This window comes from Protopterus annectens, chromosome 10.part0 (assembly GCF_019279795.1).
Source record: "Protopterus annectens isolate FY-2018-M chromosome 10.part0, PAN1.0, whole genome shotgun sequence".
NCBI classification, from domain to species: Eukaryota; Metazoa; Chordata; order Ceratodontiformes; family Protopteridae; genus Protopterus; species Protopterus annectens.
Window position 1 is genome coordinate 630200774 of NC_056744.1, and position 25674 is coordinate 630226447.

Genomic DNA, 25674 nt, shown 5'->3' on the forward strand with positions numbered 1-25674 from the left:
CTCCAGGTACAGAGAAGACTTTCTCCACTACCATGAAAGTGGAGTGCCTAGGAGAAGTAGAAACCAACAAAAACATCAGACCCTCTCAGATCATTGGCCTCTGCCACCTCATCAGCACACTAGTCTAGGAGGGAGTTGGACGCAAGCTATGTAACACAAAAGGCTCCAAGCAGAAAAGACGGCTCCGAGGTTTTGGAGTCAAATCCAAATCCCCAGAGCCAGTGCTGACACTTTGGCTCCAATTATTTTTCTGCTCTGAGGTGCTCAGAGTTGGTCAACTCAGAGATACCATCTGAGCTAAAGAAACCAGAATCTTCAGATCCGAGGAAGACACCCCCAAGGGTTTTGGATCCGACCTCTCTAAAACTGAAAGAAGAGAGGAGGAGAAATTGGTGGTGATGTGGCTCGGTGAATACTCAAGGCCCAAAGGGGCTGGAGCTTAAAGTACTTCCATTTGTATCTGCATCCTGAGGAACTTCATCATCATATCCACATCCACCTTGGATAGTCTCCTGGAGGACTGAAGAGAAGCAGCTGTGGAAGGATGCCTAGAGTGCCTTCTAGGCAACTGCTCAAGGAAGGGAGAAGGTAGCCTAAGAGAGATAGGCTCTGATGTCAAAGGTGGATAATGGATTCCAGGAGATCATTCAGTCCATACCTTTGGATCTGGTACGGACGGCTCCAACTTTTTCAAAATCTTTGCAGGTGGCTCTGATGAAGGAGCTGAGGTCAAGCTAGAAGGGTGATCAGGAGATCTCTTATGTGCATCTTTGACCCTGGCCACAGAATCACTCTTTTTATCAGATTTCTTAGGCTTTTGAGCCCTAGCAACCAAAGTAGAGGATTTGGAAGGAAGTAGGCCCCTGAGAATAAGTTTATTTTTCCTGTCAGTAATGGCCTGAGAGTTAAATCTCGCACAAATATTACAGTCTACATCCAAGTGTGCCAGCCCCAAACAATAAAAACACTCCCTGTGGGCATCAGAGTTTGTGATCTTATGCTCACAGAAGATGCATTTTTTAAAACCTGAAGGTTTATTCAACATTCTAACCAAAATATAGTAGCACAGAAAAGAAAGACAAATATATGGCTAAATTTATTATATATATATATATATATATATATATATATATATATATATATATATATGTGTGTGTGTGTGTGTGTGTGTGTGTGATTTCACTTCAGAATCTGGAAGCCCAAAATCCTGAATCCCAAAAGACTGAAAACACACAGGATACATATACTGACTATAGAGGACTCAAACCAGATTATATTCCACCAAATATAAGTAGGGGGACAAGCCCCCTTGCACCCCTACACCCCCTGCTACTTAAATATATCAACTCCAAGACTGCACTTCACTACCCTATCATGAGTTATGTTGTAGTATAGCAAGTTAAAAGGGAATGTTACTAAGGTTAGAACAGGCAGTCATGAACATGTGATGGTATGTTTGCCATGTTTTTCTGTGGAGTGCAATCCTGGAATTTATTTAATTAGCAGGAAGCGTGGGGGGTGCAAGGGGGCTTGCCCCCTGCCCATACCTGGTGAAAAGTGTTATCCTGCTTGTATGTGTTTCTCTGTGTCCTTGTACTGGAATATTGTCATTCCTTTTGTCCTGTACATTTTCAGTATTTTGTTATTCAGGATTTTGAGTTTTCAGGATTCGGAACTTTCAGGATTTTGGGTTCCAGATATGAAGTTCAGGACTGTGATATTTCAGGATTCTGAAGTGAAACCATATATATATATATATATATATATATATATATATATATATATATATATTTATATAAATACACACACACACACACATATATATATATATATATGGTTTATTATCACAAGTTCGACATAACATTGTTCGAATGTACAGATGTCCGAACCAAATGTTCGAACAGTGTAATCGAACCGAGCATTTCAGTGTAGTCGAATGAAGACTACGCTGAAATGCTCCTACCTACACAACATACTACAACAAGTTTTTGCAGATTATATATATATATATATATATATATATATATATATATATTATATCTATATTGCGTGATTGAATGATTAGGCGATCGAACACCTAAACATCGACCATGTAATATCGAACTGCAAAACGGCGAATGCTGCTGGGAAACATTACACTCGGCCACAAAAAAAAAAAAAATTATTTTACAGCCTAAGTGGGGGCTGTGCCCCCCACACCCCCTAACTAAATATATCAAGTCCGAGATCGCGCCACAGTGGAGAAAGTGGCAAAATCCAGTGAACGGCCAAGGGAAATCTTTCCCTGCGTTAAATTGGCCATTCGCTATTTTTTGCTTTCGATATTACATGGTCGATGTTTAGGTGTTCAATCACCTAATCATTCGATCATGTAATATAGACCCTAAATATATATATATATATATATATATATATATATATATATATATATATATATATATATAGGATTTTTTAAAAGAAAGTAAAATGGGAAAAGACTACCAACAATGGTACTGAAAGGTACTCAAAAAGTACATGAAAAGGGCCACTTAAGAAGACAGATAAACAGAACAAAAAGGGTAAAAGGGAGGCATTATAAGAAGAAATATATATAATAGTGTATTTAAGGCAGTAGTAGTCTTCTTTTGGCTTTTCCCGGTTAGGGGTCGCCACAGCGGAACTCCGGTCCGCTAATGAGTGGCAGTACATTTTTAAGTGCTGAGTTGCCGGCCCTGACGCACAACCTTCAACGAAGGTACGCCCATTCACGCATGTCTCCACACAGAAGCTGAGAATCGAACAGGACAACGTCTTACTGTGAGGCGACAACGCTACAGCAGCACCACCACCGCAGTACATAATAGTGTATTCAAGGTAATAAGGGAAAAAATATACTCATTTCACCACAAAAAAAATGAAAAAGACTAAACATAAGTACTCAAGTGATCATAATCCATGTCTGTTCGCAATGATGGGAAACGAGATCTGAAGTATGTTAGTTTGATGGGGCGTTATGGGTAAGAGAAGGAGCTCAAAAGTTCTAGGATCCTATGGTCTGGAAAAAGCAGCGGAGTCGGAGTATCAGATCTGAACCCATCAGGTGAGAAATGAATGAAAATGACAACATCAGATTACTAATTATACATAGCCAGTAAAATATGTAAACAATTTAACAGTAAAAATAAATGGTAATGATAATGAATAAAACAGCCAGATGTACACATTCATCTTTTAAGTAAAGACTTCAACAGATATAAAACAAGTTTACCTCTGAATTTACTTCCGACATGACACTTTTACTTCTTTTTAGATGTTAAGTGTACAGGTTAATATTACAAAGACACACCAGTCAGTAGATTATTTTATTTTAAATTCTGTTTTAGACTAAGGAGAATATTACAGGATAACCAGTCAGTATGTGCATGCTTTTCTGTAGTTTTGACTAATAAGATATAAACAAATAACAGGATTTATATATTAAAAAAATAAAGTATAAATATTTTCTTCTGCAAATTTTATATCATTTTACAAATTATATAATATATGTAGGAGTCATTTTAACTGCATAACTTCTTTCAACTTGGTGTTAAACTATGCTGGTCTTAAAGGACATATTGGCAATAGCTTAAATGGTCACCCTACTTTAACAATTTAATTTGTTTCTGATAATTCAAACACCAGCTCAGTATAGAGGATTATGAACAAGTGTCCAATCATAACAGAGCTCTTACATCCTTTTTTTTTCTTAACAAAAAACATCTTTATTAAATGATCATGTATGACATAGGCAATCTTACATTTGTATACATGAATAACAAACCACATTAACACAATTTTAGTTGCAAACATTATGCATCACAGATCCCATTAGGACAACTGTAGCTGCAAACATTATACATCACTTATAATATATCCAACCAATGTCAATGAAGTATTACATATTTCATTCAACTCCTGTCTTCTTTTAAACCTCATTCCTCCTCTATATATAATGTTCCCACAGTTCTCATTTTCCTATTTAGTTTGCGCCTTCCCTTTTCTAACAATCCCATTTTCAGTTGCTTTATCACGGTTACTACATCCGCTAATTCTAGTAAAGTTGGTTTAGACGTTGATTTCCATTTTCTAGTAATTGCATTTTGGCAGTCACCATAATTAGACTCAGCAAGGCCTTACTATGTCTAGGCAATTCTGATTCTGTATCATGGCTCAGAAACACCATCTTCTTAATTACAACAGTTCGCACACCTGGTATATCTGGCAGAGCAGTCTGCGGGGAATCTTTAAAGTCTGCCAACTCATTACACTTCCAGAAATATGTTCCCAGTTACCACTTTCTTCCCCATCACACCTCCAACATTTGCTGTTTACTTTTGGGAAATTCTTTGGAGTCTACTGGGGTATAAAAATATCTTTGCAAACACTTCCAAGCAAAGATTCAAATTTTTCTAAACTGTGTTGCATATTTGGGAGATATACATATATCCCCCATTGTGTCTTTGTGAAATGCTTATTCAATCTCTCTTTCCAATCCTTTCTAAGCTCCTCTGACTGATTCTTATTATCATGCAATATTTTATATGCTCTACTACTAAATTTTCCTTTTTTAATGGCAGCTTCTGTTCTAGATGCTATTAAAACTCTACAAGTGCTGATCTTTCATGCAGGAGCCCCTTATTTCTTTCTCTTTGCCTATACTCTGACATCAATCCTTGATAGGGAAAGCAATCTCTAACCTGCACTCCAAATAAATTATTGCTATATTCCCATTCTATTATCCTTCCCTTTCTAGTTATTTGCTACCAATGTCTTGGATCCTTTGCCAGTTTTCTCCAATAAATTCTGGCCCCCTCTTGCCTACTGTCTGTATCGCTAATTGCAGTCATCCCTATCAGGAAAGCTCTTATGTCCTTGAGAAACACATTCCAGAAATTCTCTTCAGGTCACTTTCTTGAAACCATTTTAAGAACATATAACTAATGGCTTTAAAGCTGTTGGGGGATTAGTGTTGCACTTCACGTTTATCTGCTGTTGGTCTGGCAGTGTGTACGTGTGAAGTGGTACAGCTTTTAAAACCATTTGTTTCTGCTGAAATTTTGTGGCAACTGCTATCTGTGTGGCAAGGCAAATTCACATAGCTATGGAAAAAAAAACAAAGCACCCAATGTAATTAAATGTTACCAGGATCAAGGGTAATATAGGCGCAGTAACATAAGTGCAATAGTAGGTTGCACCGTTCATATTCTATTATTCTTAAAATTCTTACCTTCTCAAAGTCAGATATCAGTTCATATTAAAACCAGGCTTACTCCTTGTACTCGTCACAATAAATTTTCCCTTGCCCCTCCATGTTGACAGTGTAAATTGGGTCTACACAGCTAATGCACAGTTTGAAACACTGTCCAATGACAAACTCTCTCAATTAAAATTAATGACAACACGTCTTTAGGTTTAAAGATAGATATGCCCATTAGCCATGTAATGGTTTTCACTAAATGAAAATAACCATCTGCGCAACATCATTCAGAACTACATATCAATAAAGCTACACTTGTCATTAATACATACTATTTTGTAAAACTGGAAAAAATAACACAGAAATGTGACTTCGATCTACTCAAATGTTTGTCTCTAGTTTGTTAATTTATTATAAAAATGCTTGCCTAGATAATGCCAACTCTGGGACTAAACAAACCCTGATACAATAATAATAACCAATACTAATATCCACTAAGTAAACTATATTTTATACATAATGCACTGTGTGTGTGTGTGTGTGTGTGTGTGAGGGGGGGGTAGCAGGGGTAACGCAGTGAAGTCTATTTGGTATGTGATAAGGGAGATGCGAGTTTATCTAAGAAGTTTTGGTCTGAGAATAACATGTTACAGGGTTATTTTTTTATCATGACAATCTTAATTTGGCATATTTTAACAGATTTTTGTAAATATACTGAAAAAAGTGCACTTGCACCAGTCCTACTTACATGCAACAGTAGATGTGTGAATTTCACACTGCCTCAGCAGCATATAGGTTTTGTTCCTGCATAAACCCACACTGGCGGCTTTCCAGAGATCAGAACTTCCTCCTCTGGCTCCCTGTGGCAGGAGATCGGCTGAAGCCCTCCTATCAAGGGAAGCCTAACCCCTGTCTCCGGAAATCAGTTGTTCAGGCTTTTATTGCCAAGAAGGAAGAACCAAGAAGGACCTGAAACAAGAATTGCCTGAAATCAACCAATTCACAGTAAAAAAAAAAAAAAAAAAAAAAAACGCCACCACAAACATCCAAATCCAAACAACAATACAACAGGTTGGATACAATTGAACAATATAGGGAAAAAATGGGGGTGCGGCTATTGAGGCTGTATGAAATTCGAACATCTACTGTTACAGGTATGTAGGGCTTATGCAACTATACTACATTCTTTCCAAAGCCTCCTCAAACATGAGAAAGAATCCAGTTTGTAGTGCTTTGTAAAAGTATGAACAGAGGACCAGGTTGCTGCTGATAGAATGCTTCTACAGTCCACTCCTTTCCAATATGCCACTGAAGAGGGTAAGGCTCTGGTGGAATGTGTCTTGACCATGCCTGGAATAGATTTACCATAGCCAAAAAGGGGTCATCACAATGATCTTTGTTAATTCTTTCTGAATCTTCAGAAGTACCTTGGGTATCAGTGGAAAAGGTGGAAATGAGAAAAAAATCTGTCCTCCAAGTATGGCTTTGAGTATGCCTCAGACAAAATTCTTCCAACTGTCTGTTTTGAAAGTAGGTGACCAGATCTCCTTGAGGTATTCCCCACATCTGGACCAAATCCTGGAAGACCTCTGTAGTAAATTTTCACACACGAGAGTCAGTCTAAGTAACAAAAAAAAAAAGCAGAGGAAAACCAATGAGTAATTATTTGCTTGGAGACAGACTTCTTAGCCGCAGACTAGGAAATAAACAGCCATTCAGCTTTCTTGAAGGGCTTAGTCCTGTCAAGGTAGTACTTAAGCTGCCTGAGCATATCCATTGTATGCAGATTCTTCTCTCCCTTGTTTTTAAATTTCAGAAAGGAAACTGGAAGATTGACGGATTTATTCAGAGTAAATTCAGAAACAACTTTTGGCATGAAATAAGGATTAGTGTGTAAATCAACCATCTGCTTATGGAAAATCAGATAAGGTTGGCCCACCATGAGAACTTGCAGCTCAGAGACTCACTTTGCAGATGTCAGAGCAGTAAGCAGAACAGTTTTCCAAAGTGATGAATTTTAAATCAGCCTGAAAGGCAAGGTCAAAAGGAGTTGAGGTAAATTTGTCAAGAACAAAGCTGAGATCCCAAGGAGGAGTAATTTGCTTTCAAGGGGGTCTCAAGTGCAATATTTCTTTTATAAACTGCTTCATCACAAAAAGAGAAGAAATAAGGTGATCCATGGACTCACTAGCTGAGAAGGTTGCAAGACACACCTTGATAAATACAGAAGATAAGAAACTGGTGAATAGCTCACACACATATTTCAAAACCAGAGGGGTAGACACCATAACGGGTCCACTGTTATTGGACAGACACCACCTGAAAAAACTCTTCCACTTGTAAACAAAAGATTTTCTATTTGCATGTTTTCTTGCTGTACATCCTCATGGAAAAAGTGCCTGAAAGGTATCAAGATGGAATCATCCAGGCTGTCAGTTGTAGTTGCTCCAAAATGAGGTGCACTAGTCCCCCAACACAGTATGAGTAAATCCAGAATGTGAGGAAGCTTGGCCAATTCCATTAAAAGGAAGAACCAACTTTGCTTGGGCCAAAAAAGGGTCACCACAATGATCTTTGTTAATTCTTTCTGAATCTTCAGAAGTACCTTGGGTATCAGTGGAAAAGGTGGAAATGAAATTACGTCTGTCCTCCAAGTATGGCTTTGAGTATGTCTCAGATAAAATTCTTCCAACTGTCTGTTTTGAAAGTAGGTGACCACATCTCCTTGAGGTATTCCACACATCTGGACCAAATCCTGGAAGACCTCTGTAGTAAAATCGGTTTGGTTTCTCTGCCACTATGTTTTGCTCTGACTGGATGCATGAGGAATGAAGCATCAGAGAATACTGGAATACTGTAAGGCTAGTTACCAGGCCATCATTACCAAATGGCAAAGATGGTATGACCTTGTTCCACCTTGTTTGTTCAGGTACCACATGCCTTTGGTATTGTCCGTCACCAGTAAAAGGGGACCTGGAGAACATAAGCGGTGAAGAACCTTTAAGGTCCGAATCACTATGAATATTTCTTTGATGTTTATGTACTTTGTGGCATCCAAAGGGCCACATCTGCCTTCACCTGAACTGCCCTAGACACTGCCCCCAGTGCAAAATCTGACGGGTCCATCTGGGCTGACTGAACTGGGGACTGTAGGTAGAAGGGTAGGCCTGGATTGAATTACATCTAATCCCTCCATCATTGTAGCTCTTAGTTTCACAAGTTCCACTAGTAGAACCTGGAACTGTAAGAGATGCAGGTGCTGGGTCCAACATTTTTTTTAAAGAACCACTGAATTCCTCTTGTGAAGTATGGCCAGTGGTATCATTAGGATCATTGAAGCCATGAGACCCAGAGTTTTGAAAACAACCCTTGGGGAGGCAGCTTCTTGAAGACAGAAATCCCTGAAAATGTTCTGAAAAGTCAGAACTTTGACTTTTAGTAAAAAGCTATTCTTTTTTCTGTGTCTCTCATACATATCAGGAACACATTTCTTTATGAGGGTGTGAGACAGGACTTGTGTGGGGCTCAACTTGAAGATAGGAGCAATTGCAATTTGATAATAAACATCTTTCGGATCTAAAGGCACCAAGAAACAGGGGTCCAGAAGAAGAAGTAGGACCATCTACAGGATAAGCATTTTGAATTTGGGTACTTTCAGAAAGGTATTTAGGTAAGACAGTTCTAACACTGGTATGCATATCAGCTCCATTTGGTACCAAAAAGATTATGCAGTAAAATTGTTTTCCTTTTTATGGTGCAGGAACTAGTTCTAGAACTCTTGCATGTAAATTGTGAAGAAGTAAATGAGAGAACATATGTATCTGACTTGGAAGGGTGTTAGGGGATTCCTCTGAAGTGAGGAAGCCTTTCTTTCCACTGCCAAGAGTATCCTCTCTGAATTATGCTCAGCAAAAATTTGTGAGAGACTATTTGTGGCCAGGCTGCTGGTTTGACCAAAAGCCCAGGGAAGGGGAAAGGACAGGAGGGACAGCAGGAAGACTTGGGATGTCAGGAGTCTCACCATAGTCATTCTTTAGCAGGGGAATTATCTTTTTTGGGAAAGGAATCCCTTTGATTTGGTTTGGAAAGATTACCCTCCCTCTTGCTATTTCCTCCTGGTACCTAGACTATTCTTAAACTGGGATTTGTGTTTGCCCTTTGAAGCAGGATGTTTTGTTAGGGAAGAACCTGTAAATATGAAACATGCTAGATAAATCATGCATCAATTGACTTCTGTCATCCCATTGTTTGAGAATCTGGGTGGCAGTAGGACCAAACACAATTTCGGAACTTAAATGAGTGTTCAAAATCTCATTTTTTTAAATTCTCAGAAAAATTCTTCAACAGAGGCAGCTGCATTTCTAGTGTCCACACCTTCAAGGCACTCTTCAATGCATATTTTGAAATCTGAGTCACATAAGAAAATTTCATATATATAACACTTCTGTTCAGCAGCAAAGATGCAGCAAAGTCATCTAAGCACATTGCAAAATGAACTTCCACATTAAGTGTTGATAATTTAGAATTCTAAAGACTGAATTATTAGGGTGAGACAACTTTTTTTCCCTGAGATTCTAACCACCTGCCAATTTTATCCATAGGTGCAGGGGTTAGAAGACGCCAAGGTCCTCTTGTCAGATTTGGCAGCAGGAGAAACTGAAGCTTGGTCAGCTGACAAAGGAGAAGAGAGAGCTGCAAGATCACAGAACACATTGTATTTCCTCATAACCTTTTTAAGAACTAGTTCACTAGCCATACACATTTTACATGCAGACTTTTAAACATCTTCTAAGGCTGATAAAAATATAAAAAAAAGATTTTTTTAATAAAGAATGCTTTTTATAGAGTCTAAAAGTATGGAAGAGTGACAACTTTGCAAAAGAAACACAGACAAGCTGATTTCTAAAAAGTATTTGAGGTTGGTTTTGCTGATTCTCTTATTGAGGTAGAAGTACCAGGAATCAGCAAAACCAGCCTTGAGTACTTTTCTGAAATCAGCCTGGCTATGTTCCTTTTGCAAAGTTGTCATTCTTCTTCCTTATTTATTTTTTATTTTTTTACTTTTTAGAGTGACACAAGAAAAAGCATTCTTTATTAAAAAAATCTTTTCTACATTTTTATTTTATACTTTTTAGTTTTTAAGTAAAATGTAATAGTAATTCTGCAATTATCTACATATAATTACTGTTGTATTTTACTTAAAAAATAAAAAGTAAAAGAGGGAATCCTTGATCTATCTTCATTCTCTTGTCTATTCAGCACTGGGCTGTCCAGGGTGCTAAAATACAGTGTATTGCATCATGATTGGTTCCCACTGGATGTAGGTGAAGAGCCGAGCGGTTGAGGTACATAACAGAACCACAGAGAACAGAGCCACAAAGCCAATTTAATAAAAAGCATTCAAAAATAATAATACTAATAATAATAGTAATAATAATAACAACAGAAGATTAACAGCCAAAACATTTGGAATGTCATCCTCAATGTTTGTCTTTCAGCTTTTCCCAGGGGTCGCCACAGCGGAACTCCGGTCCGCTAAAGATTGGCAGTAGACTTTCACAAATGCCAATGTGCCAGCTCGACATTCAACCAAGGCACACCTATTTACACATGTCTTTCGAACGCCCACCCAACCGCGGGGAGGACATGCACACAGAAGGCACTCACCGCACTCCGCCGAGAATCGAACGGGAGAACCTCTTGCTGTGAGGAAACAACACTACCGCTGCACCACCGCGGATGCAATGTCATCCTCAATCAGATCATAAATTCTGCCAATCTCTGGTATAGCTCCATATTGCTTCCATTCAAATACATCTCTAGACCTAGCTTGCGTCTGTGAAAAGGTGAACATCTGTTTTTTGAACCTGATCACCATCTGAAGAATCAGACCAGACAGACTTAGAGTATCAATCTACTGTCTGTATCAAAATCCTCATCAACATGTGCTGCCACAGACATCTCTACAGAAGGTAGACCCTTAGTTATTCTGGACAGGAGCATAGTCTCAAAGATTAGCTGACTGTAAAACATTTTTGGCTAAGGAAACATCATCATCCCAATACATGGTAATAGCCTGTTTGTCTACAGTGTGGTGAAGTTTGTTTCTTTTTTACTGTGAACTACACTAGTGGACAAAATATCTGCAGACAGAGTACTATATCTGGCAAGGGGTTTCTTACCTCAGACCTTTCCTACTCATAAAGGGTTTGTTTCTCCCATACTTGAACCAGGTATTGTAACAGCCCTGGAGGACGCTTCTGACACCCATACTATAGAGGGCTGCGGGTTCACACGAGAGGGTGATGAGGTAAAAGGTAAGTGATCTTCGGGCTGGCTTAAGTCAACAATAAATTCACAAACCATAGCCTGAGGCATATTTTTGTTGAGATATTTTTTGTTTTGGATGCAAATGGACTTAATTGGGGGTAGGGGGGACAACTGTGTCAGGATCCATCAAGTTAAGAGAAAAACATAAGCCAAAATAAAAAAAACTGACACCATTAAGGGCTGACTAAGGGCAGCAATAATAGAAAATATAAACTAGGTCTCCACACAGCAAATAGGGCGAAACTACATAAAATATATCAGAAACAGTTTAAAATGTGCTAGGCCTTGCTCTACAGCTTGTACAGTGCAGTAAACAGCAGCACATCCAGTTACTGTGCTAAGTAAAATCCACTTGCCAAATAATGCTAAAAATCAAATATAAGCCCTTAAATCAAAATGAAAACCTTTTATACAACATAAACAAGCATGTACTTAAAGAAGTCTGTGTCAAAAATAAATAAAAAAAATCTTCACATGAAAGAAATGGCTACTGTTAGAAAAATGTGTAATAGTAATATGCATGCTTAGTGCATTCGAGGTTTAAAAGGGTTAATACATGTATTCTGTTCACACTGCATGAATCTGCACAGCTATTAGAAACTTAACAAGAAGCATTTCATTTCTGCTAATGACATGAAAATAACAAGAGACATTTCATTTCTGCTAATGTCATGAAACTTAAAGAGATATTCATTTCTGCTTATGCTATGAGAAAGTATGCAGCTGCTAGAAGCTTTAATAAAGTAAACAATAGATGCTTGAAAGTATAAACCATAGTTAGCATTACTTGTACCAAAGCTAGAAATGTACCTTGAATCTAGACAAAATGTAATACATGTATTAGAACAGTACAAATGAAGAATTGAAAAGTTAAAATGGGCTAAAATAAGCCCAAGGCCAGGTTGTTTTTCTCAAAATGTTTTGCGAGCTAGCAAATAATCTAACCTAGTCAGCAATAAGTCTAGTAACATTTTCTGTAGAACATACAGAAAGCTGTGTCTAACTACGTCAGCAATAGAATAGTAACATTTTCTGTGTGATAGGAAGAGAACTGTATAAGAATAACATACTAATCACCAGTAATTCAGACAAACCTTGTGCCTACATGCTTTGTCTACTTGCTGCAAGTAATAAAGGGTGCCTAGTTTGAACCTAACGTGAATTGGTCTTTGAAGTTTTTTCCTTTTGACAGATTGGTCCTTTGGACCGGAACCCTCTCTTCACCTCGGATCAGGTGGTTGAAACCGTACGGGGAAGAAACCAAATTGGTTCTTCTTATATGGAAAGTCCTCCGACTGAATTGTCGTTCAAAAAGAGGCCAGCCACTTTCTGATCTGTAACTGAAGGACAGGTCTCAGCGAATTGGTGATCAATCACCTGGGCTCAGGTAAGGTGAATCTACTTTTTTCTGTTTTCTGTTTTAGATCAGGGACTAGATGTGTATTGTTTTTGTCAGACTGGATTTTTCTTACAAGTCAGGGACAAAAAAGATTACTGTCTTGTCATAGATCAGGAGAAACAGAATAAGTAGGTAGTCATTCTGAAGAGACTATAACAAAATCCGTATTACCACGTTAAAAATTAAGAGAAGTTACGTAACGATCAAAGGGTAGAACAAAATGGGTAATAATTGCACAAAAAGACCCCAAAATCTGCTTTTAACAGAAGACGCAAAATATATGCAGTCACAGCGCGCCGACAATATTAGATATTATTCAAAATGGGTTAATAAATACGAATTTGACGGAAAATTAGAAAAATCCTCACTTATCAAACTTATCAAACAGCTCAAAACCGATTCCAAAGGTCAGGTAAAAAAGCAACGTCGATTAGGAATTCCTCAGTCACACAGGTGGCTTGAGGAAGTAAACAGTCGGGAACAAAAGAACAAAAATTCAAAAGCAATGTTTTTAGATAAGGAGGACAATAACTTAGTAATAGCATCAGCACCTCCGCCTCCCTTACCAGAATATGAAAAGCAAGTGAACAGGTTAGTCAACCCCCATGATGTAGGTTCCTGAAGATCAAACACAAGATTCCCCCATATGAACAACAGTTAAAGAATGCATTTTTAAAGGGCAGTATTGCACCTATAAGCAGTTTTATTACAAAACATATGGTAGACCATCGTACAAGCAGGTTACAATCATTACTTGAATATGTTAGGCATGCCAAAAGGCATTTTAATAGCAAAAAGAAAAATAAAGCTCAAGTATTTTCTGTAGAAGATGGAGCAGAAGTTTATGTAGTACAGTCCGGGAAGAAGGGCAAGAAAAACGCACAGGGAAACAAACAATCTGATCAATGATCAGAGGACTTTGAAGGGCGAAAGAAAAGGGAAGAATGTTTTAAATGCGGTAAAAAAGGGGCATTTGGCAAGGGATTGCAAGAAAACAAGAAGGCAACAACGGAAGACAAGGAGGGTGAGGACTGACTATATGGTAGTCAGGAATCACTAGAAGGGGCTAGCGAAGAAAGGACAAATGAGAATGTGATAGAGGGAGTAGAGGAAGTGCAGGAAGTTAGTGACAATAAAGAAAATGAAATATTGGACCTAGTTTTATTGAGCTTGGAGCTCTATTTAGCAGACATGAAACCAGAAGTTACACTCTTGGTAGAAGGGAGGGAAGTCAAATTCTTGTGTGACTCAGGGGCATCACAAACCCTAATACATCCCTCCAAACTGCCAGAAAATACAGAGTCACCTGATTACATACTGGTCAAAGCAGCTAATGGACAGCTGTATCGGGAGCCTCTCTCCCGTAACATTGCAATAACTGATCCAGTTTCAGGATTGACTCAGAAAAGCAAAATTGTTGTTTCTGCAAAATGCCCAGTGAACCTCTTGGGCAGAGACATCATGCAGCTATTTGGTATAGCAGTAGTCCCAACCATGCAGGGTATGGAAGCACAGCGACAAATTGATACCTTTGCAGTGCAACCGGAGGGTGAAATGTTTTATTGGTACAGCCAGGACTTGGTTAAGACTGGTCCAGGGACTGTGACCAAAGAGTTAATGAATGTAGTCATCAGCAAGTTCCCCTCCCTTGACATTGATAAGCAACACCTGCTGCACTGTACCCTGTATTACTGTAACACACCAGGACCTGATAAGGAATATGAGCAAGAATTATTTAAGAATCATGCAAACAGATTGGTATTGCGTAACCTGTACTGGGACACAGAAGGAAACAGTGTAGCCAGCTGTTCACTGCCACAGGAGTTCTTTGCACTTTATAAATGTAATCGATTACCACAAGTTAGCTTAACAAAAAACAGAAATATAGAATGGGCAGACCTAGGAGAAAAAGTCACGAGATGGAAGAAACAGACAGAACTAGAACTGTCAAAACAGGGAATACAAATACAGAAGTTGAATTGGATAACTCAGACCAACCCAGCTGTGCACTTGCGAGGACAGCTGATTGACACTCCTGTTAGAGGAGGAAGAGAATGTCTTACGAAATATACCAGAGACCATCTGGTCAACAGGAAAATCAGATGTAGGACTCATTCGTACAGCAGGACCAGTTACTATCACGTCAAAGTCAGCATTCAGGCCACAAAAAAGACAGTATCCCTTAAGAAAAGATGCAGAGGCAGGGATAAAGCCTATTATAGCAGCCTTACTTAAAGGAGAGATACTAGTAGAATCTCCCGATTCACCATGTAACACACCCTTATTTCCAGTTAAAAAGGCCAATGGAGAATGGCGTATGGTCCAAGATTTACAAGCTGTAAATGATGCAGTAATACCAAGAGCACCTACGGTGCCAGACCCACACACCCTGTTAAATAATCTGAAACCTCAACAGAAGTATTTTTCTGTGGTAGACATCAGCAATGCATTCTTTTTGATACTGATACACCCTGATAGCCAGTATTGGTTTGCATTCACATTTCAGGGGAAAAGGTATACATATATGCGACTACCACAGGGATATTGTGAAAGTCCAACAATATTCTCACAAGAAATGGCAAGCAACTTGGCGGGATTCACCCCACCAAGAGGCAGTCAGATTTTACTTTATGTCGATGACATCTTGCTGGCAGCCCCCACCCAGCAGGAATGTAGAGAAGATACCATAGCACTTCTATGATTTTTAGCCGCTGAAGGACATAAGGTAAATAAAAGTAAGCCGCAGCTTTGGAAAAAACAAGTCAAATACCTGGGATATGTAATATCCAAAGAAGGTAGAACATTAGATGAGGACAGAAAAATAGCAGTTTTGCAAACACCAAAACCCACTACCAAGAAGGAAATGATGTCCTTCCTGGGTACAAACAATTTTTGCCGGAGCTGGATTCCAAACTATGCCTTGGAATCTGCACCTCTGACTGACCTTCTATATAAAAAGCCTATGGCAGCACAGGATTTGTTACAATGGACACCAGAGGCAGAATCTGCTTTCTGCAAACTAAAGCAGTTAATAGCATCCTCATTAGTTCTGGGATTGCCAAACTATCATAACGTTTTTTCCAAACTGAAGATTGTAAGCAGGGTTACATGACATCAGTACTAACACAATAGCATGGGGATAAGCAACGCCCCATTGCTTACTATTCATCACAACTAGACCCAGTGGCACGATCCTTACCCCACTGTGTACAAGCAGTAGTTGCAGCTGCAATGGCAGTACAGGCTTCAGCCTCAGTAGTTTTGTTCCACCCTCTCACTTTGAAAGTACCTCATGCAGTCGCGATTATTTTACTACAAGAAAAGGTGGTATATCTTTCCCCTGCTAGGCATCTTTCCTGTATGACTATATTGTTGAGCCAACTTCATGTGACAATTGAACGCTGCACGACTTTAAACCCTTCTACTCTTTTCCCGACCCCTGCAGATGGCACACCACACCGCTGCCTGCAGGTAATTGAGCAAAAGACACTACCTAGAAAAGATCTCACGGATGTCCCCTTGGATAATGCCGAGGTGACATACTACGTGGATGGCTCGTGCAGAAGGTGTCCTGCAGGACAGAACCTAGTAGGATATGCAGTAGTTTCTGATACTGGAATTATAAAAGCAAAACCTTTACCACACAACTTATCTGCACAGGCAGCAGAATTGATTGCCCTGACACGGGCATGTACCTTAGCAAAGGGTAAATGTGTAAATATTTTTACTGATAGCCAGTACGCTTTTTCTACTGTACATGTTTTTGCGCAACAGTGGAAAAAAACGGAGAATAATAACATCTACTGGCAAACCTATAAATCATGCACAGTTTATTTTAGATCTTTTAGAATCTATTCAGTTACCTCAGAAAGTAGCCATTTGTAAATGCACAGCTCACACCAAGCAACAAGATAGGATTTCAAAAGGTAATGCGAGAGCTGATACAGCTGCAAAACAAGCAGCCACAGAAGTATTTCTTTTAAATGAGGAATTACAACCCTCTGAGATTTTAGATTTAGATATGTTAAAAACAATGCAGACACTCACTACACAAGCTGAAAAACAACGATGGATAAAACGAGGAGCAATCCTTGAAAAGGGGCTGTACATCTCTAGAGAAGGAAAACCAATACTATCCTCTAATTTGTTTGTTTCGATATGCAGCTTTGTTGAGCCATGGGCAGTGCCATGTCTCAACAGGGGGGATGGTACAGCTGGTGAACCAGGTGTTCACAACGTATGGATTTACAAACTACTCTAAAAAATTTTGTTTGATGTGTCAAATTTGTAACAAACATCATGCACAGGGGGCGATAAAGCCCAAGCAATGGAGTTTCCCTACACCACCATAATCATTTCACCCTATCCGTATGGATTTCATAGAATTGAACAAATGTGAAAATAAGAAGTATTGTCTTGTCATTGTAGATATGTTTTCCAGATGGGTGGAAGCCTTTCCAACCAAAAATCCAGATGCAGCTACGGTGGCAAAGGTACTTGTCAAGGAAATCATTCCTAAGTTTGGTATTCCAGAAAGGATCTACAGTGACAATGGTACACACTTTGTAAATCAAACCATACAACAGTTGAGTAAGCATTTTGGTATTTCTTTAAAAAATCATTGTGCATACCATCCACAATCTGCAGGGCTAGTTGAAAGGCATAATGGTACACTAAAAAACAAACTGAGAAAATTAATAGCGGAGACAGGAAAAAAACTGGTTATAATGTTTGCCCCGGCACTGTTGAGCATGAGAACTGTCCCTACAGCAAAAGGATTGACTCCTTTTGAAAAATTATTTGGAAGGGCTTATTATACACCCCAGTGGAAAATTCTCATGTCATCAGACCAGGAAGCTGATTTCACACTAGCTGTATATATGAAAAAGTTGTTGAGTTCTAAACATCTGTTGCAGTCAAATTCTGCTTCAGATAGAAAACAAACAGAGGCATCAGAAGTGGCAGTGACGCCCGGAGATTGGGTATGGATCAAAAACATCAAGAGGAAGAATTGGTCATCATCAAGGTGGGAAGGTCCCTACCAGGTGCTTCTTTCAACACCCACTGCAGTCAAGATAGCAGAACGAGCTTCGTGGATACACCTGACGCACTGCAAGCTGGTTAAGAACTTTGAGTTGGACAAAAATCTTACCTCTCCATCGGGGCTCTCAGCACAAAGTCTGGCTACAAAGGGGGGGCAGATCAATAGAACTGATCCGTCTCAACTACAGTGAAGAAACCATCGGTGCTGAAGGTCCTATTAGGGCAGAGAGTAAGGGCACGTGTCCAAGATGACAGAATTCAGTAAGATCCAAATACACCTACTTGGAAGAGTCGGAGAAAACAGAAATGCAGAACAACCGTTTCCTCAAAAGTATTGCATAATCATCCTGTTGACTGTACTAGTGACAATAATCTTTTTGTTGTGGCCATTCCTTTTCCCAGCCACACAAATTGAACTAAACAAGCGTGCAGACTGGCACGCAAAGTGGCATCCGAACTTTAACACTTACCAGGCAATCAAATATGTGTATTCTGAGACCTTCAGTGTTTCGAATTGCTGGATTTCCACAGCTTTGCCAACAGCATATGGGGGGTTGCTGTTAACTTCAGTTCCCCTAGGAGCCAACAAGATCTGGGAAAACTTAATTTATGATACATCAGATGTCACATCACAAGATAAAGTAGCATTGCACTTGTCTGTTCGACAGAAGGGAACTGTGTGTTTTTACAAGAATGATACAGTTCAGGTGGGTTGGAGCAATTGCAATGTGACTGTTCCCTATAAATGCTACACTAAACCTGATAACACCAGATCCTATTGCAACACAAGCTATGATACATTTTTGAACTGATGCATAGGACAACTGAAGAAGTAAAGCATAATGCTGATCTCTATAAGCAACTGTCTATAATCGACAAAAAAATGTTTCATGCAGAGCCAGGGCATAGTAAAGTTACTACCAAAGTAGAAGATTGTTACTTTGTATGTGGTAGGAAAGCATATAAATGGTTACCTGAGAATTGGTCCGGCAGTTGGTTTTTGGAGTACCTGGTTCCGGCCATATGACACACAGCAGTTTTACCTCAAGGAAAAATTCGGAATGTTCGAGAAATCAAGAAACCTGTCAATCCAGTGGGGCAAATCAATGCGCGCTAGAAAAACCATCATGCTGTGGGCTTAGGGGAAAAATAAACTGTCACATATGGACTTGAGTGATACTGTTATCTCGTGGGCAGGTGTACTGCCAGCATATGGAGCAACAAAATTAATCTGGGAACTGAGAAAATTGTCTAAGCTTCTCAAAATAATCAGCAATGCAACCTTTTCTGCTCTACAATTGGTGACTGATGAACTGACTGCCATGAGAACAGTGGTCCTTCAAAATCACATGGCTCTTGACTTCACCCTAGCGGCAAGAGGAGGTATGTGCGCTTTAATCCAGGAGGAGTGCTGTTTGTATATTCCTGACCACAAACACAAGATAGACAACCATCTTGATGTAATTCAGCAGGTGTCAGCCATGACCAAACCAGGACCAAATCCACTGACGGACTTTTTCCAGAAATTGTTTGGAGGGTGGGGCAGTATCCTAATGAACATTCTGATTGCCATCTGTGTAGGAATAATCCTACTGGTGGTATGTGTGTGCTGCTGCATCCCCTGCATAAAAAGACTGATTAAAGACTTTATAGGCATTTCAGTTTCAAAAACCTTATACCAAGGTGCGGAACTTGAAGAATTGCTAAAAAACTGAAAATGCTTTCATAAGTTTAAACTGAGTGACTCTCAACTGCAAATCCTGAGTAGGAAGAGATTAGGGGAAGAAAATACTGTTTATGCTTATCTTGAAAGTAGAATAAAAGTATTAAAAGGGGGAAATGTTAGAAAAATGTGTAATAGTAATATGCATGCTTAGTGCATTCGAGGTTTAAAAGGGTTAATACATTTATTCTGTTCACACTGCATGAATCTGCACAGCTATTAGAAACTTAACAAGAAGCATTTCATTTCTGCTAATGTCATGAAAATAACAAGAGACATTTCATTTCTGTTAATATCATGAAACAAAGAGATATTCATTTCTGCTTATGCTATGAGAAAGTATGCAGCTGCTAGAAGCTTTGATAAAGAAAATAGATGCTTGAAAGTATAAGCCATAGTCAGCATTACTTGTACCAAAGCTAGAAATGTACCTTGAATCTAGACAAAATGTAACACATGTATTAGAACAGTACAATTGAAGAATTGAAAAGTTAAAATGGGCTAAATTAAGCCCAAGGCCAGGTTGTTTTTCTCAAAATGTTTTGCGAGCTAGCAAATAATCTAACCTAGTCAGCAATAAGTCTAGTAACATTTTCTGTAGAACATACAGAAAGCTGTGTAACTACGTCAGCAATAGAATAGTAACATTTTCTGTGTGATAGGAAGAGAACTGTATAAGAATAACATACTAATCACCAGTAATTCAGACAAACCTTGTGCCTACATGCTTTGTCTCCTTGCTGCAAGTAATAAAGGGTGCCTTGCTTGAACCTAACGTGAATTGGTCTTTGAAGTTTTTCCTTTGACAGATACATATAAAGAAAAAAGTGAAAATATACAATATTTTCAGTTCCCTATTGAAATGTCAGCACTCAAAATGACAAGTGCCGACAAGCACCCCGCCCACACCAAAATTATATATACCACATCCAAGATTCCCATACCTTGGAGAAAAGGGAATATTATGGGAAATGGCCATCTTGAACTTAGTATATGCAAGTCTGGTTTTTCAGCCATGCAGTCCCTATGTTTTGGGATTCAGTGTAGTGGGTCCCAACATTTCAAATCGTTACCAATATTCTCCTGTCAGAACTTAGAAAATGAAGCAGATAACCAACAGGCACTATTAAATTCCATCTCTACATGCAACAGACAGTCCTTAGTGTTCTACTGGCACCCCAAAATTTCAGTTTCCCAGTACAAGTCATAAAACACTTCAGAAAAGTCCCATGACTGCTTAAAAGCAGTATTAAGCATACAAACAACACAGTAGTACATTAGAATCCCCAGAGAAATTAAAAGCGGTAGAAAATAGCTAGTATTAAAATAAAAAGGTAATACACATTTTTTTTAATATAACAGAAAGAAATCGAAAGTATATAATAATACAGAGATAGGGACGCTCCCAAAGGGATCTTATCTGAGTCTGGAAGCTATAATCCACCAATGCAGGTTGCTGAGAAGATTCACCTATGTGATTCCTACAGCTGGCACTAAAAGAGTGAATAACTGACTTCCTGTGATAGGTGTTAGGTTTCCAGTAATGGGACCGGCTTAGCAGATCCCCTGTCACAGGGACTCAGAAGAGGGAATTCTGAGCTCTAGAAAGCTACCAGTGTGAGTTTGTGCAAGCACAGAATCCATATGCCACTAAAGCAGTGTAAATTATGAACATTATTAACTTCATAAAATAATATATAAATCAAGTTGGACTTCTCTTAAGAGTACATTTCTGGAAATTACTTGTATTGCTCGCTGGCATTACAGTAGACAACAGTGATGACTGGAAAACAGAAGTGTACACCTAATACTGCCACAGAACGTTATACTGCTATAGCCACTCAACAAATGGAGGCAGCTACAAAAGCAGAGACAGAGCACTGAAAACTGCTACAGGACTTTGCTACAATAAAGATACATTTGAAGAACATGATAAAATCCACATGGAGGAAAAAGGTACAAGGGTAATTCTGCACTATGATATCTAATTCAATTCAATGTCTATAAGGCAGCAATTACTACATACATTTAAAATTAGTGGAGATAAACTAAGTATTCAATACTGAAAACAATACCTTTGTAAAGAAATTACTGGAGAATTCGATGACAGATGAGCAACACTGATAAGTGAACAAGCCTCGTTTGCATAAAAAGTTGTCATAGTTCACAAATAACTTGCATTTCTCTCAGAACTGTTTTATGTCTATCCACTTCCTCTTCTGAAGCAGTATCAGTGACTAATACTACCAGATAACAATATGTACTATACAGGCTGTCTCTAAAATATCAAAACAAAAAAAATCTGCTGTATCCCAGAAATTAACATACTTGTTTTCCACTTATCTCTATACAAAGTGCAACCAAGAAAATCAAAATGAAAACATACTATACCTGCTTCTTTAGCCATGTCTGGGTAGTCGAAATTTTCTCTTGCTCCAGGTTTTTCAAACTTGTACCAAGAAAAAGAAAAAGAAAAAGAAAACATTGTTTTAAAATTCTGTGTATGTATGTATATGCACATTCTTCTAAATACACAGCATTAATATAACAAGTTTATCACACAAAGAGTCTGTAACATAGCTAATTAACACTTGTCATTTACTCTTTTATACAAAAACATACAGTTTGATAAAGGGCTCGTCACTTGTCTCATATAATTTGCCAATATTTCTTCTTTTTGAATAAGATGCAGATACATATTAACCAAAGACATTTCTTACTCTTAACAAAAATTGAGAACTTCAAAACTGCACACAATAATGCTGCCTTAAATCAGTAAAGAGATCTTGTTTTCCCTGTTGATACCTTTTCCTGTTTCAAAACTTGCTCATCTTTTCTGATGCTTTAGCTTTTTCAAACTGTTATTCATCACAATACGTTTTTCCTCTTATTAATCTCATAATCATTCCCCCTACTGAATTCCCCTAAACTAAGTTAAAGTTTCTGAAAGAGCTCAAATACTGACTTGATTTGACTGGATCCCTCTCTAGCTAGTCTGATATATATCCAGCACACACCTACCCCAACCCAGGGTTTTTTATGAAAGACTTGGGAGGTGTCATTACTCACAGTTCAGAGCTTTCAAGTGTTTCATCAAAAAGGAAAGAGTAAAAAAAAAAAAACTTAATATAATTCTGCTTAAATATCCAAGTTGCACTTAAAGTGATATGTGCGGTGCTACTTCTCTGTGCCCTTTTTTTTTTTTTTTTTTTACTAGTTTCCATGTTTGTATGCATTTTTGGGACCTCAGTCCTCTACCTCAGTCATAATTTGCTGTTGTCAGAAGATTACATTTCTACATTATACTGCATTTCTATCTCCACAAGTAGAATTACTTGTAAAAGCTAACTGTTTGTATTTTAAATACTGCTTTGCCTTAGTTTTGTAGTGTCATTCACAGCTGTGGCAGAACTGTGGACTACTGCCATATATGAGCCTTGCTTAGTCATTTGTAATGGCATTTTCCCATTTTTTTCCATAAACAGGTTTACTGGTAAATTTCTGCATAGTCTGGTGCCTTAAACTGTATCAGAAAAGAGTAATGAGTATTTTTTTTCTGCTCCAGGATTTGTGCTTCAGTGTTTTTCAGTTGCTGATATTCCACTTTTGATCCTACCATTTTATATTCTGCTTATCATGTACCTGTTTAAAGTTACATTCTAGTGTTTTTCTCTACCCCTGTTCTATGTGTCTCTCCATCCCCCACAGACGCATTAAGCTAATGTTACTGAAATTCTAACCTGCAGCTCAAAGACGATACATTCCAGTGCCTTTCTGTACTCCTCTTTGTGCCCACTCCACTCCTCACTGAGATTAAACTGAAGTTTCTGAGAGAGCTGCAATATTGGCATAATTTGTTTGGATTTCCATTTAACAAGACTGCTTCCTCCAAGAACTTTTGACCCTCCCACCCCTTTTCTGTTGTTCATAGGTTCATAGGTTGGTACTAGGCTATCAGCCCTAGGGCCTATACAAGCCTAGCCATAACAATTCCCTGGCTATTTCTTCCCACATTATTTACTTTCCTGGACCCCTGTCTAGCAGGGCGACTGACGTGATCCCTGGGGTGAATTTCCTTTCTCCCATCCAATCGTCAAGGTTCCTCTTGAAGAGGTCCAAAGAGGCACTCTGCTTGACATGTATGGGCAATCTATTCCAGGGTCTGGGGAGTCTCTAGGTCAGGAACCTATCCCTCCAGCATGTTTTGTTTATTGTGATGACAAGGTTTAGATCCCTGGAGCGTGTAGCTCTGAGGGATTGGGATTTCTTTAAGTGTAGCATGTCCAACAGCTCTGGGTTTGACATGGCCTTGTATGTTAAGCAGAGATCGCCTCTGAGTAGACGATATGCGACAGAGTATACCTGGAGTTTTTTCAGGCGGACAGCGTAGGGCATCTGCTTTAGGCCTGTGATTCTTTTAGTGAGGTATTTCTGAGGCCTTTCCAGTTGTTGCAGATGTCTTGAGAGGTACGTACCAAATGGGGCGTTGTATTCAATAATGGGTCTAATGAGGGATGAGTACAGTGGGACAATGACCTCCTTTTTTCTGGATGAAAAGCACTTTGTGATGAGGTGTGCCACATAGAAGGATTTCCTGACTGTTGTGGCGATGTGGTTATCGAAGGTGAGACCACTGTCCACCTGTGTCCCTAAGTCTCTTATCACACTTTCTGTGTGTAGTGTACTGCCACCTATATGGTAATTCATGGATACATGTTTTTTCCCAAAGGGGATAACAATACATTTCTTGGCATTGAGCTTGAGCCCATGGCTCTGGCACCAAGCATCTGTTTCTGTAAGGCCCTTTTGTAGAGTATCCACATAATTTGGGGATTCAATAATGGCTCCTAGTTTGCAGTCATCTGCAAACTTTGTTAGCCAGAGTCCCTTAGTGTTGACCTGTACTTCAGAGAAGTAGATGCCAAACAAGAGCGGCCCCAGGACTGAACCCTGAGGTACTCCACTTGTCACTTGTCTGGAACTGGATTTGGACTCGGCTACTTTTACAGTGTGGGTTCCATCAGTAAGCCATTTAGCAACCTATTGGGTAACATAGGGATTAATGCCCAACTTAGTAAGTTTATCTATGATTTTAGAGTGGGGGATGGTGACAAAGGCCTTGGCAAGGTCTAGATAGGCTGTGTGGACCACCTTACCCTTGTTCATGGCTCTTGAGACTGATTCAAAGAAGTCAATCAGGTTCAGGAGACAAGATCGGCCCTTCACAAACCCAAACTGGGTGGGGTCCAGTGTTTGAAGGTTGCCAATGTCTTTGTTTATAAGTTCCATGATAATACACTCCATGGCCTTGCAGATAAGGCTTGTCAGACTGATGGGACGGTAGTTTCCGGGATCCAAGGTGGATCCCCCCTTGTGGATTGGGATAACTGTAGTTCTGTGCCACTCAGTGGGCACAAAACCTGAGGTGAGGCTATGATTAAACATGACACTTAGGTGAGGTGCCAGTTCATATTGTAGTTCATGTAGTACACAGCCGGGATGTCATCTGGTCCCATGTATCCTGTATTCTTGGCTTTAGAGAGTGCGTTTTGTACCTGTGTGGCGTTATTACTGGAATTTGGCAATCTTCGGTATTGAGATGGGCCATTTAGGGGTGAGAGGGGTGAAGTTGGCACTGAATCGATCTGCCAGGATATTGGCAATATCCTTCGGATCAGTATATTTAATGTCATTCTGTTTTAGCTCAGAGCAGATCTGAGCATTGCCGTTTAGATTCTTGACATAGTTATAGAATGCTTTGTGGTTGTCTTTGGAATCTTTGGCAATTTTATTTTCGTAACTAGCTTTGGAGGATTTTATGAGGCATCTCAGTTTCTTACTGAGGCTAGTAAGGGAGTTTTTTGCATCCTGGGATTTTCCTCTTTTCTGCAAAAGTTTCCTCCTTTTGTTGTAAAGTTTGTTTATAGCAGGGGACCACCAGATTGGCTTCCTTTTTTGGATGAG

General features: G+C 39.1%; 1 protein-coding gene across 1 annotated transcript in view; it reads right to left on the bottom strand.

The window, feature by feature from the left end:
• LOC122814183 (sterol carrier protein 2-like) overlaps positions 1 to 25674 on the bottom strand; it is a 321772-nt gene that overhangs the window by 108096 nt on the left and 188002 nt on the right. The window contains exon 2 of the mRNA XM_044086792.1: positions 22102 to 22159. Within this exon, the coding sequence (XP_043942727.1) occupies positions 22102 to 22159 (58 nt within the window). The remainder of the gene's footprint in view (positions 1 to 22101; positions 22160 to 25674) is intronic.